Here is a 14,212-nt window from a genome sequence, read left to right as displayed (position 1 = left end):
TAGTTATGCTGTGTAGCTTTCACTGGCCCTCTGAATGTTTCATGAAGCCTGTGAGGTAAGGTGACAGTGACAGTGGAGGGACTGCAAAACCTGCACAAGCAAAGAGTACAGCTGCCTGCTGCTCCAGGATCATATTACTGCTTTGTTTCTCTCAGTCCCACCGTGAAACTGATTAATGATTTGATGAACCTCAACACAGCATTGCTTTAGGGATGTCAACTGAACTTAAAGCACAGTTAAATTCACAACTTCATATGCCAGCAAGTCATGTCAGTGCTGGTTCTCAGGTGTGAGCTAAGAAGTGACGACATCAACCTGTCCTTCAATCTATCGTTATTGGGAACATAAGATCTATCTCCATAAGATGTACGAGCTAGCTGTGCTAACCCAGCAACAGAGGGCATACCAGAGGGCAGAGTAGCATCATGCTATTCACAGACATGGCTAACAGAGCTAACATCAGACACCAACGTTGGAAGAGCTTCACCTGCTGTGAGCAGACAGGATCCAGGAGACAGAGTTGGAGCATGACTGAAGAAGCTCAGTCCTGGACCCTGTGGAGGTGGAGGCTGGCTGAACTGGAGAATGATGGACAAGCTGTCATCATCTATTTTCTTATGGACCTTTTTGCACTTTCTATACACTTTCTTACTTTTGTTTTCTTGATTGCTGCTGTGACTTCAATTTCGTTGTACTTGTTGTAGATCAACCTTTTGGGATTGGATCAGTACAGTTTGGCACCCCCAGGGAAGGGTCCCAAAAAGTGAGACAGTCCGTCATGGTTATCTGGGGATCTGTCACAGGATTAGTCTTTTGGAAACACCACAAAATGCGTGCTTACCTATACTGCAGCCAGCCACCAGGGGGAGCAGTTTTTGTGGAGACCTCTCTTCGAGCCGAGCAAGTTGACATCCATTTTTTTTTCTGGTCTATGTTTTTAACACCAGGTTCTTTGAGATGATGCGTGCTGTACTGAGACCAATCGAACTGAACGACTTGGTGGAAAAGGGTCTCATATTGGCTGCTTCAGCACATGGTCAGCTGTATAAACCAGGCTTGTTTGGGCCTGAAAGGTTACAATGTAACAATTACCTTAAATATAACAATGACTCAAAATGTAATGAAAAAAAAAATGTTTTAAGCCTGAGATAAAATAACCCGTTGACAATGTAACAAAAGTACTGAGCCCGAAATGTTATTTTAAAAAACATAACAAACCCCAAAAAACCAATTACATTTGGGGTGTTATTACAGTTTTTATTGAATTTCTGGCTCAGCACTTTTGTTACATTTTGGGTCGTCACATTTCGGGATCTAACAAGTCTTGAAATGGTGCTTTGCTGACTTAGGTGATGCAGTTTCCCGCTGACATAGGTCAGACTGGCTTCACCTGCTAAGCTAGCAAGTTGCAGCTAAAATTTGAGGCACTGAAGTATTTTTATACCATCCCACACAAAGTGCACATCAGCTTTAACCTTTAAACTGAGCATCCTAGAGTTTTTAAAGTGAAATTCTGTGTTCAAAACAATGTGATCATTTTCTTTAAAACAGCAAACAGAAGCAGGAAGAACGTGTGCTTCAAGGGATAAAATAGTTCACTTGTTCACTTTGGACCTCAATTAAAGTGTGTTTAACATGTTGCTGTTGTTGCAAACCCAAACAAAACTTTGTTTTTTTAGTTTTGATATTTAAGAGTTTTTGTTTTTCATGCTAACCTTTGTTCTATTTATAAAACAACTTGGCTTTAATCTTGGTATTGTGTTTTTCCTGCAAACTAATTGAAGCAGCAGATCCACTCTCTGCCTTTTTTTAACCATAGACTGTGTATAGAGTGGACAGCGTGACCCCGCCATTTATCATTGCATGGTTTTGAAGCCAAAATACCCCCGTCACAGGCGCAACCATTGGTTGCAATTGCAGCAGTAGAGACTGTGAGGGATTCTGGGAGAATCTGAGTGGAGTCGGGTGACAAATATATATATATATATATATATATATATATATATATATATATATATATATATATATATATATATATATATATATATATATATATATATATACATATATATATATATATAATTTTATTTTATTTTTATTTTTTTTTCGTGAGTCTGATCACTTCTTGACTCTACCTCCCGACATATTTTATGATCCCCGAAAAAAAAATACACGAGAACAGCAGCTGTCAATCATCGTTAAACGTGACATCAAAGCTTGTTTTTAACCTCTTATAACTAATGAAAATAAAACTTTTCAGGCCTGAATACAAGGCAGCCAATTTTTTTTTCAAGTCACCACAACAATCGAAAGTGAAAAACATTTCTACGAGGTGCATTAATTTTTTTTAACGTTTGACCACAGTTCATCTGGAATGGCTGGAGAGCCAATTTTTTTTTACCTAAACTGCAGCCAGCCACCAGGGGGAGCAGTTTTTGTGGAGACCTCACTTCGAGTTGAGCAAGATGACGTCCATTTTTTTTCAGTGTTTTTGGTGTTTTTCAATGTTTTTAACACCAGGTTCTTTGAGGTGTTTAGACATCAGAAATATTGTCAAGTTTGTGTGTCAACAACATATTCCTGCTAACACAGAAAAAAGGCCTGCAATGGAGTACATACCATTCTCTTATTTCTTACCCACAACATTAAACTGTTCATCAGCAGAGAAGTGAAAGGTCTCCCACTCTACTGTTATTGTATTGAAATAAATGTTGGACTTTGGATAAGTGGAATAACCTAGATATTTCATCACGGTAGCCATGGACCTTGACCCTGGAATGACGTCCCGTACCTTACCTAAGCAGGATTCAACTTTCACCCACATATCAGAACCCGCCACATCACATTCATGAAATACACTACACGTAGGTAAGAAGCACCTGATCTATGAACTCATTTAGTCCATAACTGTCAGAAATTGAAGACATGCAGTAAAACACAGTGATGGCCTTTAAGCTGGCTTACGCTGACTTCTTAATTGTTTGTAGCGAGTACAAATAAACAGTGTTTTATCTTAATCAGCAGTGTTTACCTTGGCTGTCGTGAGCAGCTCTGGCCTGAAAAACAGTGCAGACATTTATGTGTAAACTGTTGACTGTCAAGCATCCTGAGCAAGATTACCTCACCATGCTTCTGTGATCCAATCCAAATGTGGATGCACCAAATTCTTTCATAATTTAAAAAACATGCAGTTACAGAAAAGCCTACATCAAAACATCAAAGGTTCAGGAAAAAAAACACAACAAACACTGTGGGTCAAACAAGGGACCTCACTGTAAATACGCATATCATTCTGGTTCATGGAAAACTGGGCCTTTGACGTAAAAAGCCAAAAACCAAGTCACACTTGTTATCTAGCTGCAGACATATAAACTTGAACTCTTTGAACTTCTGTTCAATTTTCAAATGAACTTTTACTTAATTTTTCCTCTTTTTTCTTTTACCAAATAAAGTTTGCAGAATTGTAGTCAAGTCACCTGTCTTTTATTTCTTTTTCTGTTGCTGCACAACCAATCACTGTTCTTTCAAGACTGACATAATCTCCACAACTCAATCCAGAAAGAATTCCTCTTAGTTAGTTGTGTGTGTGTGTGTGTGTGTGTGTGTGTGTGTGTGTGTGTGTGTGTGTGTGTGTGTGTGTGTGTGTGTGTGTGTGTGTGTGTGTGTGTGTGTGTGTGTGTGTGTGTGTGTGTGTGTGTGTGTGTGTGTTTATGCATCCTGTGTTTAGTCACCACTATGACCCTCCACGTGTTGACTGTTGACACAGGCAGATTTTGGGGCAGGCCCCTCTGATAACACAGAGCTTTATAAGTTCGGTTGTAGAAGAAGTCAGCCTTCAGAGATCTGATCCTCAGGTAAAAGCCAGCAGCTTCTTTACATATTGATCTTGTCTTTTTCTCTCAGAATCAAAGATTATCATTGGAAGTGATAAGCTTACAGCTGTTTCTTTGTCTAACACATAATTAAGATTTTTTTTCCCTCCACAGAAAGATGAATATGTATCCAAAACTTGTGATCCTCGCCCTATCTTTCATGATAACTTCAGGTAAACATTGCTCCTTAAATAATGATTCCCTATCCTGCAAGTTTATCCTTTTTTAATTCATCTTTATTTTTGCCTGTAGCTTACCCAGTCCATCGTAACACAAGAGAAGCAACATGGACTGACCCAAAGGCCAACCAGGCCAATGACAAGACTGATCAAACAAAGGATGTCGAGTAAGTTCGCTGCATCAGCTCACTCAATAAGAATTTCAATGCATGTAAAGACAGGATTTAACAATGTTTGTCTCCTTTTTTTCAGAATAATCTACAAGAGCCACATAGACAGCAGCAGCCTTTATATCCAAGATGATCAGAACAAGAACCCTGTCGCAGAAGAGATGCAACAAAAACTCAACATGGAGTCAGAGCGTTTGCGTGCACGTCTGCGTCAGGAGCTGTCCGAGCTGCATGAGAGGCTGTCTCCATATCCATCCCAGCTCGACTCCACCCTAGCCAGCATGCGGGAGCGCCTGGCCCCCCTCACCCAGCAGCTGCAGAGCTCTTTGAGCAGCAACACTCAAGAACTATGTGGCCAGCTGAGCATCTACCTACAGGGGCTGGAGACGGCTGAGGTCCAGGCAGGTGAGGCAAGTCCAGGTCTCTACCAGGAAGCCTCCCACTGGATGAGCCAAACTCTGGAGCTCAGCAGCTCTAAGGTGGCTGACATCATTGGTGACTTCCAGGCTCAAGCAACTAGGCTGGTTGAACATCTCAAGGAGGAGAACTCAGAGCTGTGGCAGGAAATGAGCTCCAGGTTGGGACAAGAAGTGTGTTCCTTGAGGAAGGAAGCGCAGACCAGGGTTGGCACTCTGAAAACAGAGCTTGCTGCTCTACTGGACAAATCTAACCCACACAACTCTGAAGTTACAGCCAGTCTTGCGCTTTTTTGCCAGAATGCAGCCCTGCAGAGTGAAGTGTTTCAGGCTCGCATGGAGAGGCTGTTTCAGGGTCTGGGAGAAGATCTCCAGGTCCAGGGAGCTTCCAGTTTTTCCCCTCCTCCTTCCTTTCATGGCAGCTCTTTGCAAGAGGACTTCTCAGTCAAACTCTCTGCTTTGATCGAAGACATCCTGCACTCGGTGTAGTGACAGACCACAGGGCGTTTAGCGACAAAAAAAAAAACTGTACATTTAAGTGATTCATATGACTGTCCATGAGTTGACCTCTTTATACACTTGTACATACAGAGTAAATATTTTTGAATGCATGGTTTTAAATTGATGAATAGGATTAAGTAGGATAGGATGGATTGTACCATGTAAATAGATGCTGCTTGTAAAACTTGAGTTATTAGAATGAAAATTATGTCCTGTTTCAAATTATGTAAATAAACAGCCACAATATGAGATCAAAATTTATTTTGTATCAGTTCTTTACACAAAAACAACTTTCATGACACAATACAGATTGAAAGCACAAAACATTCAAACACTTAAAAGAAATAGAATTAGTATTCTGTACATAATGCACTGGTAAGACCAGATATGACTCATATATAAGCTTTAAATTCATTGTTATTCAGTCCTCGGTGGCTGAGGTCATAACTTGCAAAGGACTCCAGATACAACTAGAGTAATAGACCAAAAGTTAAAATAAAATAATTATTATTAAAAAAGTAACTTATAAACAGTTTGCAACATGGTTTGCAAGTTGACCTTAAAAACATTTTATATTCTCTTTAAAGTCACATCATTATTAGATTTTAAGTTGAACATCTACAAACAGTGTATCATGGAGCACAAAGACATTTTCCAGGTGTTTCGTCAGTCAAAGGCATGAGGTAATCCTCCAGCCCAATAAAACTTCTTCAGGGCAAACCAGCCACCCAAAACCAGCATGGCAGCAGCCGCCGATCCAAACACCACCCCCACCACCAGGCCCGTCACGTTGACTTCCTCCATACCAGGTGCCACGCTGTTACCTGATATATGCAGGGGGAGAGAAATGAGAGTTACTTTTATGAGTTGTGACACATTCTGAGATATGAGCCTGTTTTGTTTTGTTTTTTTCTGAATTAGTGTGATCCACATGTACTCACTGTAGCCTGCTGAATACTGACTGTCTTTATAAGTCAGAGGAGTTTCAGGGGAGTGGTAACAGCAGCAGCATAGAGAGAGAAAAAGGACAGTCAATAAAAAGGCAAACCTTTCATCACAGCAGTGTTTTTGTTTTGGCATGGTCTAACCTTCTCTGGCAGTGTAAATGGGTCCGACTGAAATAGTAGCAGATTCAGAGCTTTCTTCTCCGAAAGGAATCAGAGATCTTTTTCTTCTGTTATTACAGGCCTGAAAAACAATAGATAGTTGAGGTTAGTCTGATTTACAATATAGATGTTAAACATTTCTGTTTGTATTCAATTTTAGAGAGAGGTATGTGATTTCTTTTGTTGTTTTTTTTCTATTTGTGCAATTTTTTTATTCGTTTTATATATGCAAATAACTAAGTACAGAATGAAGCTAAAATGGGTTATTTGGTGATCTTGGCCAATCATTATTTTGCCTTGTGTGGGTCCCATTTTCTACCTCTCTGTTTCTCTGTTTTATGCTTTATTTATACTTTGGCTAAGTGTTATATTTTTGTTTTTATGTCTATTTTTATCAACTTCCACAATGCATATGATGTATGTAGATTTTGTGTGATAGACTCATCAAATGTCCGTCACTTTATCTGTGATCTGTTAAGCAATGTAGTTTGTTCTTGACTTACAGAGAGCAGCTCTTGACATTTGGTGGGCTCACAGAGTCTCAGTATGCAGTGTAGGTAGATCTTTGACTTGGACTGGTCACGGTGCTGAACAAAGCGGAAAGCCTCGAAATTAAACCGTGCTTCTCTCGAAAGGCCATTGTTTGTCACAGTTGTCCTCTTGTCCACTGAACAGCTAACGGGGAACAGAGTCGTGAAGGTACAGTGTAAACACCATTGATGCTGATGCTTACTGAAGCATATCCTTACCCAAGAAAGAAGTTGTGTTGCTCAGTCTGGGACATGTTATATGCTGTGGGAGTACCAAAGCAATGATCCAGCAGAATATGGAAACTGAAAACGGGAAAAAGTCAAAGTGCTTTAACTTAAATACAAATTCCTCGATCAAAGATGTACCTCAAGAATGTACTCGTCCAAAAGGGTTTGCTTACTTTCCAGTGAGGTTGACAGCTTTGACCTCCACATAGATCCTGGTTCGTAGCTCAAGTCCTAAAGGAGGTACCACCAACTGGTGGAAGTAGTTAGAGTCCTGGAGCAAAAAAAAACCCATCAGATTTTAAAAGAGGACAAGTTTGATAAAAGCTCTTTGGTCAGTTGGACGCAGATACTTACATTATAAACACCCATCATCAGGGTGTCAACAAAGGTGCCGTTGTTGTCCCTGGTCGCCACAGAAACTGATGATCTAGAGCATTGGAAAAGAAAGTTATTCTTCATTTCTACAGACAACATAGTAAAGCTTAAATGTGCAAACTGATTATCAAATTAGACACTGTGTCTCAGATAATATGTCGAACTTGATCAGGTTAATGGATACTTACGCCATAATCTCTGTGTTGTTGATCAGGTACTCCAGCGGGTAGCGGCAGGAGAAGTGGTAGTAGAGGTCTGTGGAGTAACTTATCAGCCCCTGGTCAGATCTGGGTGTGTCGATGTACCCTGTGATGATAACTGACTGGATGCTTGAGAAGCTGCTGAAAGGACCTGTGGGGTCTGGCGTCTCATCTACGATCTGAACAGGATATTACATCACATTTTCCTATATGGCAACATACATTTTTGTTATAACCATTTGTCAGTTGGTGCTAACATTTTTCATATCATTTATATCACATCTTCATGTTGCTATCACGCTGCTTTGATCTAGCTTGTCTGTACTCTTATTTAGAGTGTCCTACAACTTTATTTTTTGTACATTTCTCATTTTTTCAGAAACTAGCAAACATCTGAGGAGGTCTCTTGTTTCTCTTAGCGCTGAGCGATATCCAAGCTAACATTATGTTACAATGAAAACTCCTGTTTCATTGAATAATACATTGCAAAATTAACACCTTTGACCAATGCCTTGCTAATAAAGTAGTAGCTTAGTTCAAATCCTAATACTGGCTAATTTTGCTGGTTGCTCATCACACAACTTCATGATTTTTAAAGCTACTGTTAATAACTTTAGATTTCTGTTTGTTTTGGTTCCCCTTGTCAACGAAGCATTACTTAAAAATGCTTATTTCTTTTCCAGAGAGCTTAGTTTTGGCCAATTATTTGAAACACAAAATAAAGTCAGACATAACACTGTAATTAAAAGCTCAAATGAAAAACAAAACACAACATCTTTTAGCAGTGACTTTCTGACCTGTAGGGATTGGCGGCAGGGATTATCCTGGCTGTGGTTTACAGGAAGCTGGTAACGGATGATTGGAGGGTCCACGCTGCTGTCAACAGTGCCCAGGCAGTCTGAAACGTTGTGGTTGCCATTCAGAGCTAGGTCTGTGGTGTTAAAGCCGGACCATTGCGCTGTGCACAGGTTGATTTCCAGGGTAATAACACTTGTGCCACAGTCAACTGTCAAGTCAGAGTTGTCTAAGAGAGTGGTAAAAAGAGAATAGAAATTTTTCACATCAAAACTTCATTTTTTTTCTTCTACTCGTTTATTTATGTATTTTTTGGGGTTCTTTAGCTGAGGTTTGATAATGTGATACAGTTATGCCTGTGTGAGTAGACATAAGAAAAAATGTCTATAATGTAAATTTGGGATTGGAAGCCGAGGCTTACTCCAAGTAATAGATAACCTACCTGGGGTCCTCTCGTAAACAGAAGAGCAGTTGTAGAGACACAGAGCAGGCTGTAGGAGCACAACCAGCAGAGGGAGACAAAACAGAAGAGTCATGTTGTCTGGAGAAGGCTCGGTGATATGTATTTCTATGGAGAGAAAATATCAGCAAATAAATTTTTTTTTTTTCAAAAAGAACAACTGCACATCTTTTCAACTTAGCCTGATAAGTAAAAATACTAGAGATTATTTGCAACAAAAGATTTTCACAAAACTTTAACTTTAAGACAAGTAATTACAGTGCTGAACTGTCATATGTTACTGCCAGTTTTTCAGTTTTACACTTTTATCTTCTCTCTAAAATGCTGCATTTTTACACTGAATGTTAAAAGTCACCATCTTACCTTGACTGGTACCTGAGCAGGTGTCATTCAGTGCAGCTTTTATAATGTCAGACAGCCACAAGTCACCCAAAACCACGGAGGTGTGACTCTCAAGCCCTCCCCTCAGCTAATTATAGACCCCTATGTATACACAGATACAATAACTGTAAACTTTCTCCATCATATCTCAAGACAGCATTCATTCATGCATGGCAGATTAACATGTCAGTGGATTCTACACATTCACTCTGCAGCTGATCTTTTTGGATTCCCTCCAAACAACAAACAAAAAATGATTTAAATGATAGTTTTTTTGTGACTGACATTTATTAAGATCATCATAAAGTGTTGGGAGGGAAATGTGATATTTTGGCCCATCACATAGAAAATAAACTGAAAAACTTGAAAACTTTTTTGAACTAACATAATTTATGTCAAATTTAGAAGAGATTGCTTCCTACACAGTTCAGTCAGTATAAATTCAATGACAAGGAAAAAATGTGCAAAATAACTGTCAAGTTTGTCCTGTTACAGAAAAATCACAAACCCTGAAACAACCAAATTTTAAGTATGACTACAGAAAAGCAAGTTTTGAAGATATATAAATCTTTGTGTAAATAGTGTTAACTCAAAGACTTGCATCTTGGGGGCGAAACATCTTGAATGCCTGAAAGTTGATCACACTTGCCACAAGCTATGGATTCCCCAGCCAATCAGGACCAGCCTTTGTTAATTTCCGTTGCATGTCAACTCTGTCTTGTATTATCTTCACAGACTTGCATTGCAGGTTCATTCTATACATTAGCTATTGGCTAGGCATGTTATAGTTCAACTGAGACGTCCCATTGTTCCCCTGAAATATAGAATGTAAAGAAGCATCAGTGTTTTTACTAAAGTGCCCATGGTGAGAGAAGACATTTGTTACACTATCCACACATGAGTCACTCCTTTAAAATGTCCCTGTTCATGTCCGAGACTTAACATCCCAGATCACCAGTTTGGAAGCAGCTTACTGGCCATTCTTTTGTGCTCTAACCATGTTCTCCTTTTCATTTTTCCTGTAATCCTTCTGGCTGCAGGGTCAGAAATAATGTCTAGACAAAGATGTCTGGAGAACAATGTTCACTGTCCATAGGTTGAAAGGTCAGAACATCAGAATATTACATAAGCATCTGAAGTGCACATATCACATGCCTAAAAGCATTAGTTCTATTTTTACAAAGCATTCAGTTATTCCACGAGGACAAAATGTGTCTCAAATTTTATTTTTTATTTTTTTTGGGTAAATTGTTGCCTTGTTCAAGGCTAGTCTTAGTAAAGCATGAAAAAACAATGATGTCTTTTTTTCACTTTGTCAGTTTATGTATTTATTATGTAGAGAAGCTAAAGTTGTAAAGTAATTGTTTGGCTGACTATTATAGCATGTGTTTTTGAACATACAAGCTCAGTGTTTTTGAACATACAGCCATGCAAGAAAACAATGCCAACACGGCCCAGGGGAGAATACAGATTTAGTTTGGGAAGAAAGAGGATACACTGGGAAGCTCATGAAGAGATGGCACTGTAGGCCGTGGGCATGTACAGTAAAGCAGATAATTAAGGGGCTAATGACTCCTATATGATATAGAAAACCATAAAGGTACTGAATGGTATACTAGCTCTTGGACAATTTTTTTTCTGCTTGCTTTCACAATAAACTGTGCATTATACAAGTAGTTGTTCTTGATTTCTTCTTATGCTTGAGAAATGCTGCATCACAAATGTTGCTTGTCATCTTTAAACTGCTTTAGCTAAGCAAACATAATCATTAAGTGTCACGCAATAATGCAAGAGACAGTTACATTCTTAAGTAGCACTGGGGAAAAAAATCCCCTACTAAATTGAACCACAGTGATAAAATGACAATAATGTCATGCGTATTTTTATCAGCAATGCAGAGTAGCTATGCTTTACTGATGGGATAAGTAATCAAAGGGATGGGGGTTCAATTCCATTTTTGGGACAAGACACCAAACCCTGAACTGCTCCAAGTGTGGTCTGTTAACGGGATATAACCTTTATCATCAGTTTAGGAATGTATTATGAATGGGTGAATGGGAAGGGTAAAGTAAAGTGCTTTGGGTGGTCAGAAGATGAGAGATAAATTACAACTTCTATGTTTTGTAGAACAGCCACATTTCACATGTAGCAGTTTGGCGTCCTCTGCTGGCTGCAGTAGGACACAGCTCATATGCTTTGTTTTCCTCTGTGTCTGTCAGACTGTCATTTTATTTCTCTGGTAAAAGTAATAAAAAAATCAATTAACTATGTGTTGTTTTAAATATTTCTATTTCTATTCTTATAATGTGGGCTATGTTTTGACAGAAAGTGGATTTGCATATAAAAAGACTAACGAGGGCCCATGAGCTTTAGCATGAGCTTAGCAAAATAGAATATACCATCAATTCAAATACGTGCTGGTTCAATGATTCTTAATGTACTCATTATGGTTTGTCATGTTTCTTTAAAACCTGTGGATTGTGAATGTTTTGTTGTCACACAGCCAACCCAGATTAATTCCTCAAATGCACATGAGTCATTAAAAGTGTTTTATGACAGTATAAAGTGTGAATACAGCCTAACATGAAAGCTGCAGGAAAGCTGATCATACATTTCTTTTCAGTGTAAATAATCTATAAGCATGTTGCCCAGTGATAGACACTGAGCAACAGAGTGATAAGAAAAATGTTTGACTTGGCCTGTGTTTTTCATCATATGACAAATGTGTTTTTCACAGTCCAATAATAAAACAAACCACTGGCCTTTATGAGACCAAAACAAGGAAAATTTGTCCCATATCATACATGAAAAGCACGAAGAGTCCTACATGATATATATGTGTATGTGACCAAGAGAGAGCTGCAAAAGAGAGATGTACTCATCCAGGATGTGAGCAACAGCTACACCAGGGGTGGCCAACCAGTCAGAGACCAAGAGCCACAAAAGTGACCGTGGTACTATAGAGAGCCGCGTCATGCAGGGTTACAAACACACTTCCTCTCACAGATAAAAGAAATGACACAAAATGAAAATCAATACATTTCTAGCTTCAAAGCAAGATTTATTGTGTTTGTAAGTGTGTTTAAATTTGTACGAGAGAAGAGAAACTGAAACTTAAGAATCAATCTGTACACTCAAACATTGATCAACACTGGTCCCAACTTTAGCATCAGTATATCAATATTTTAGATTGAACACCACTACTCTTAACTATATATATATTTAATGAATGGATCGAAGAGCTGCACAATGAAAGGCAAAGAGCCACATGCGGCTCCTGAGCCGCAGGTTGGCCACCCTTGAGCTACACGCTGGAAATAAACAGCCTGTGATTGTCTGATCTCTCCATAGAGAGGAGCTGTCGTCAAAGGGCCATCAGATGATGGGTGTTGTCAAACTCATACAGGAGGATAAACTGCAGGCTGTGGTTGGATCTGTGTGTCTCTTTGTGTCCTTTTCACAAGAATAAACCAGAATGACATCTCAGTATATTTTATTGTTCTATGCTGTACATTTTGATTCAGCGTTAGCATTCATTCATTCATTCATTCATTCATGTATTCATCTTCTACTGTTAATCCTGTTCAGGATCACAGGTGGCTGGAGCTTGTCCCAACTCTTTGGTCGAGAGGTAGAGTACACCCTGGACTGGTCGCCAGTCAATCACAAGGCTGACACACAGAGATAGACAACCTATCACATACACACTCACACCTACAGGCAACTTAGAATAACCCAGATGATCATGTTTTTGGACTGTGGGAGGTAGCTGGATTATCTGGAAAAAACTCACACACAGGTGATAGAAAGTTCAGTGACCAACAAAGAGGACAGTATTGCGCAACCACAATGACATCAGTAAACATTACTTTTTTTAATCTCTATTGCACTAAACTGTCATAGTTATAATATTTACCTAAGGATAGTCAACAACTTTTGTTGTTTTATAGATAATTCCTGAATAAGGTCCCTGAATAGTTATGGGATCTGAAAAATGAAGGTCAGGTTTAAATGATCACACTTGTTTGCTGGCATGGATTGAGGAGAGTTCATAACCACTGTCAGAGTACCAATTAAATATACAAGATTACATTTTTTTAAAAAATTATACTAACTAAACAACAAATACAATATCAATATATTCGAGGGTGAAATGGGTACACTCTGAACTATTGATTGATAGTAATCCTTCAGCAGAAAATCAGTTGCCACTAACTGACAACTTGTTTTTGACAAACAGATGATTTTCAAATTACTACATTTCACAGAATTTGTTGGCCATTTTAGGCTTCCATAGAAACTGACAAAAGAAATAAAAGCAACAGCATTCACATTTTACAATTAGTAGAAGAGGACAGTATTAAACCTATAGCTTCATACTCAGCCAGTGAAAGTTACCGACAGATGAGTTTTCTGGATTTAGTATGAAGTGATTTATTTTTGTTGCATAACCTGCAAAACAGACTTTCACAATCATTCACAGTCTGGAAAATAGGCAGCAGCGCATGGAAACCAAAGCAAAGCAACAGTCGGGAAGTGTAAAAAAAAGTTTCCTCTTCCTCCTCAGCATGTTTTCCTGAACCATGGGCCTTTCCCTTTTTCTCCCTCAGTCTATTTTTTATCTTGTGCCTCTCTATCTCTCTTTTTGCCCTTTCTGTGTGTATCCTAGCAAGATGTTTTCACAGGACACTCTGAGTCTGTTTCCTCTGAACTGTCAGCTCTACTGGAGATTGGGATGTTATGTTTTAGCTTTGATGAGGCTCAGCAGCCACATCAGACTTGATAAACTTCACCTCATAACATGCCAACAAGCTGTGCACCATTTGTCTCTGTTTTGTCAATTAATTTCTTTTAGGGTTGTTTTCCCCAAGACAGCGTTCACCCCACCCCACCCAACCCTCTCTGTCTGGGTGGGTGTTAAGGACAGTCATTCTTTTTTAATATAGAGAGCATGATATCAGTGTCTGAACAAAGACTCCATTCATCCCATTGTAATGAC

General features: G+C 39.0%; 2 protein-coding genes across 2 annotated transcripts; one reads left to right on the top strand and one right to left on the bottom strand.

Annotated features, from left to right (window-relative positions):
* Window positions 1–3,985: 3,985 nt before the first annotated feature.
* On the top strand, window positions 3,986–5,126 carry LOC141797350 (uncharacterized). The gene is made up of 3 exons (XM_074678656.1): window positions 3,986–4,045; window positions 4,125–4,218; window positions 4,304–5,126. Exons 1-3 carry the CDS (start codon window positions 3,991–3,993, stop codon window positions 5,124–5,126), a joined length of 972 nt encoding a protein of 323 aa, XP_074534757.1. The 5' UTR covers window positions 3,986–3,990.
* Window positions 5,127–5,804: 678 nt separating this feature from the next.
* LOC141798442 (zona pellucida-like domain-containing protein 1) lies at window positions 5,805–8,908 on the bottom strand. Its single transcript, XM_074680394.1, has 10 exons — window positions 8,815–8,908; window positions 8,375–8,601; window positions 7,566–7,756; window positions 7,357–7,429; window positions 7,176–7,273; window positions 6,994–7,077; window positions 6,748–6,919; window positions 6,227–6,326; window positions 6,080–6,103; window positions 5,805–5,962 (listed from the first exon to the last, which is right to left on the bottom strand). Exons 1-10 carry the CDS (start codon window positions 8,906–8,908, stop codon window positions 5,805–5,807), a joined length of 1,221 nt encoding a protein of 406 aa, XP_074536495.1.
* Window positions 8,909–14,212: the final 5,304 nt, after the last annotated feature.

This window comes from Halichoeres trimaculatus, unplaced genomic scaffold, assembly GCF_033239565.1.
Source record: "Halichoeres trimaculatus isolate MK-OKI-2021-1 unplaced genomic scaffold, fHalTri1.1 fHalTri1_scaffold_9, whole genome shotgun sequence".
NCBI lineage: Eukaryota > Metazoa > Chordata > Actinopteri > Labriformes > Labridae > Halichoeres > Halichoeres trimaculatus.
This window is presented reverse-complemented; position numbering and strand designations above follow the sequence as displayed.

What these genes read in the sequence shown, in the direction of transcription:
- LOC141798442 (XM_074680394.1), bottom strand. Translation starts at nt 8,908, where the DNA reads ATGACTCTTCTGTTTTGTCTCCCTCTGCTGGTTGTGCTCCTACAGCCT. An exon ending in TGTTTACGAGAGGACCCCAG is followed by an intron (nt 8,602 to 8,814) that starts GTAGGTTATCTA and finishes CCACTCTCTTAG; the next exon opens with ACAACTCTGACTTGACAGTT. An exon ending in TCAGTATTCAGCAGGCTACA is followed by an intron (nt 5,963 to 6,079) that starts GTGAGTACATGT and finishes TGCATATATCAG; the next exon opens with GTAACAGCGTGGCACCTGGT.
- LOC141797350 (XM_074678656.1), top strand. Translation starts at nt 3,991, where the DNA reads ATGAATATGTATCCAAAACTTGTGATCCTCGCCCTATCTTTCATGATA. An exon ending in ATCTTTCATGATAACTTCAG is followed by an intron (nt 4,046 to 4,124) that starts GTAAACATTGCT and finishes TTTTGCCTGTAG; the next exon opens with CTTACCCAGTCCATCGTAAC. An exon ending in GATCAAACAAAGGATGTCGA is followed by an intron (nt 4,219 to 4,303) that starts GTAAGTTCGCTG and finishes CCTTTTTTTCAG; the next exon opens with AATAATCTACAAGAGCCACA.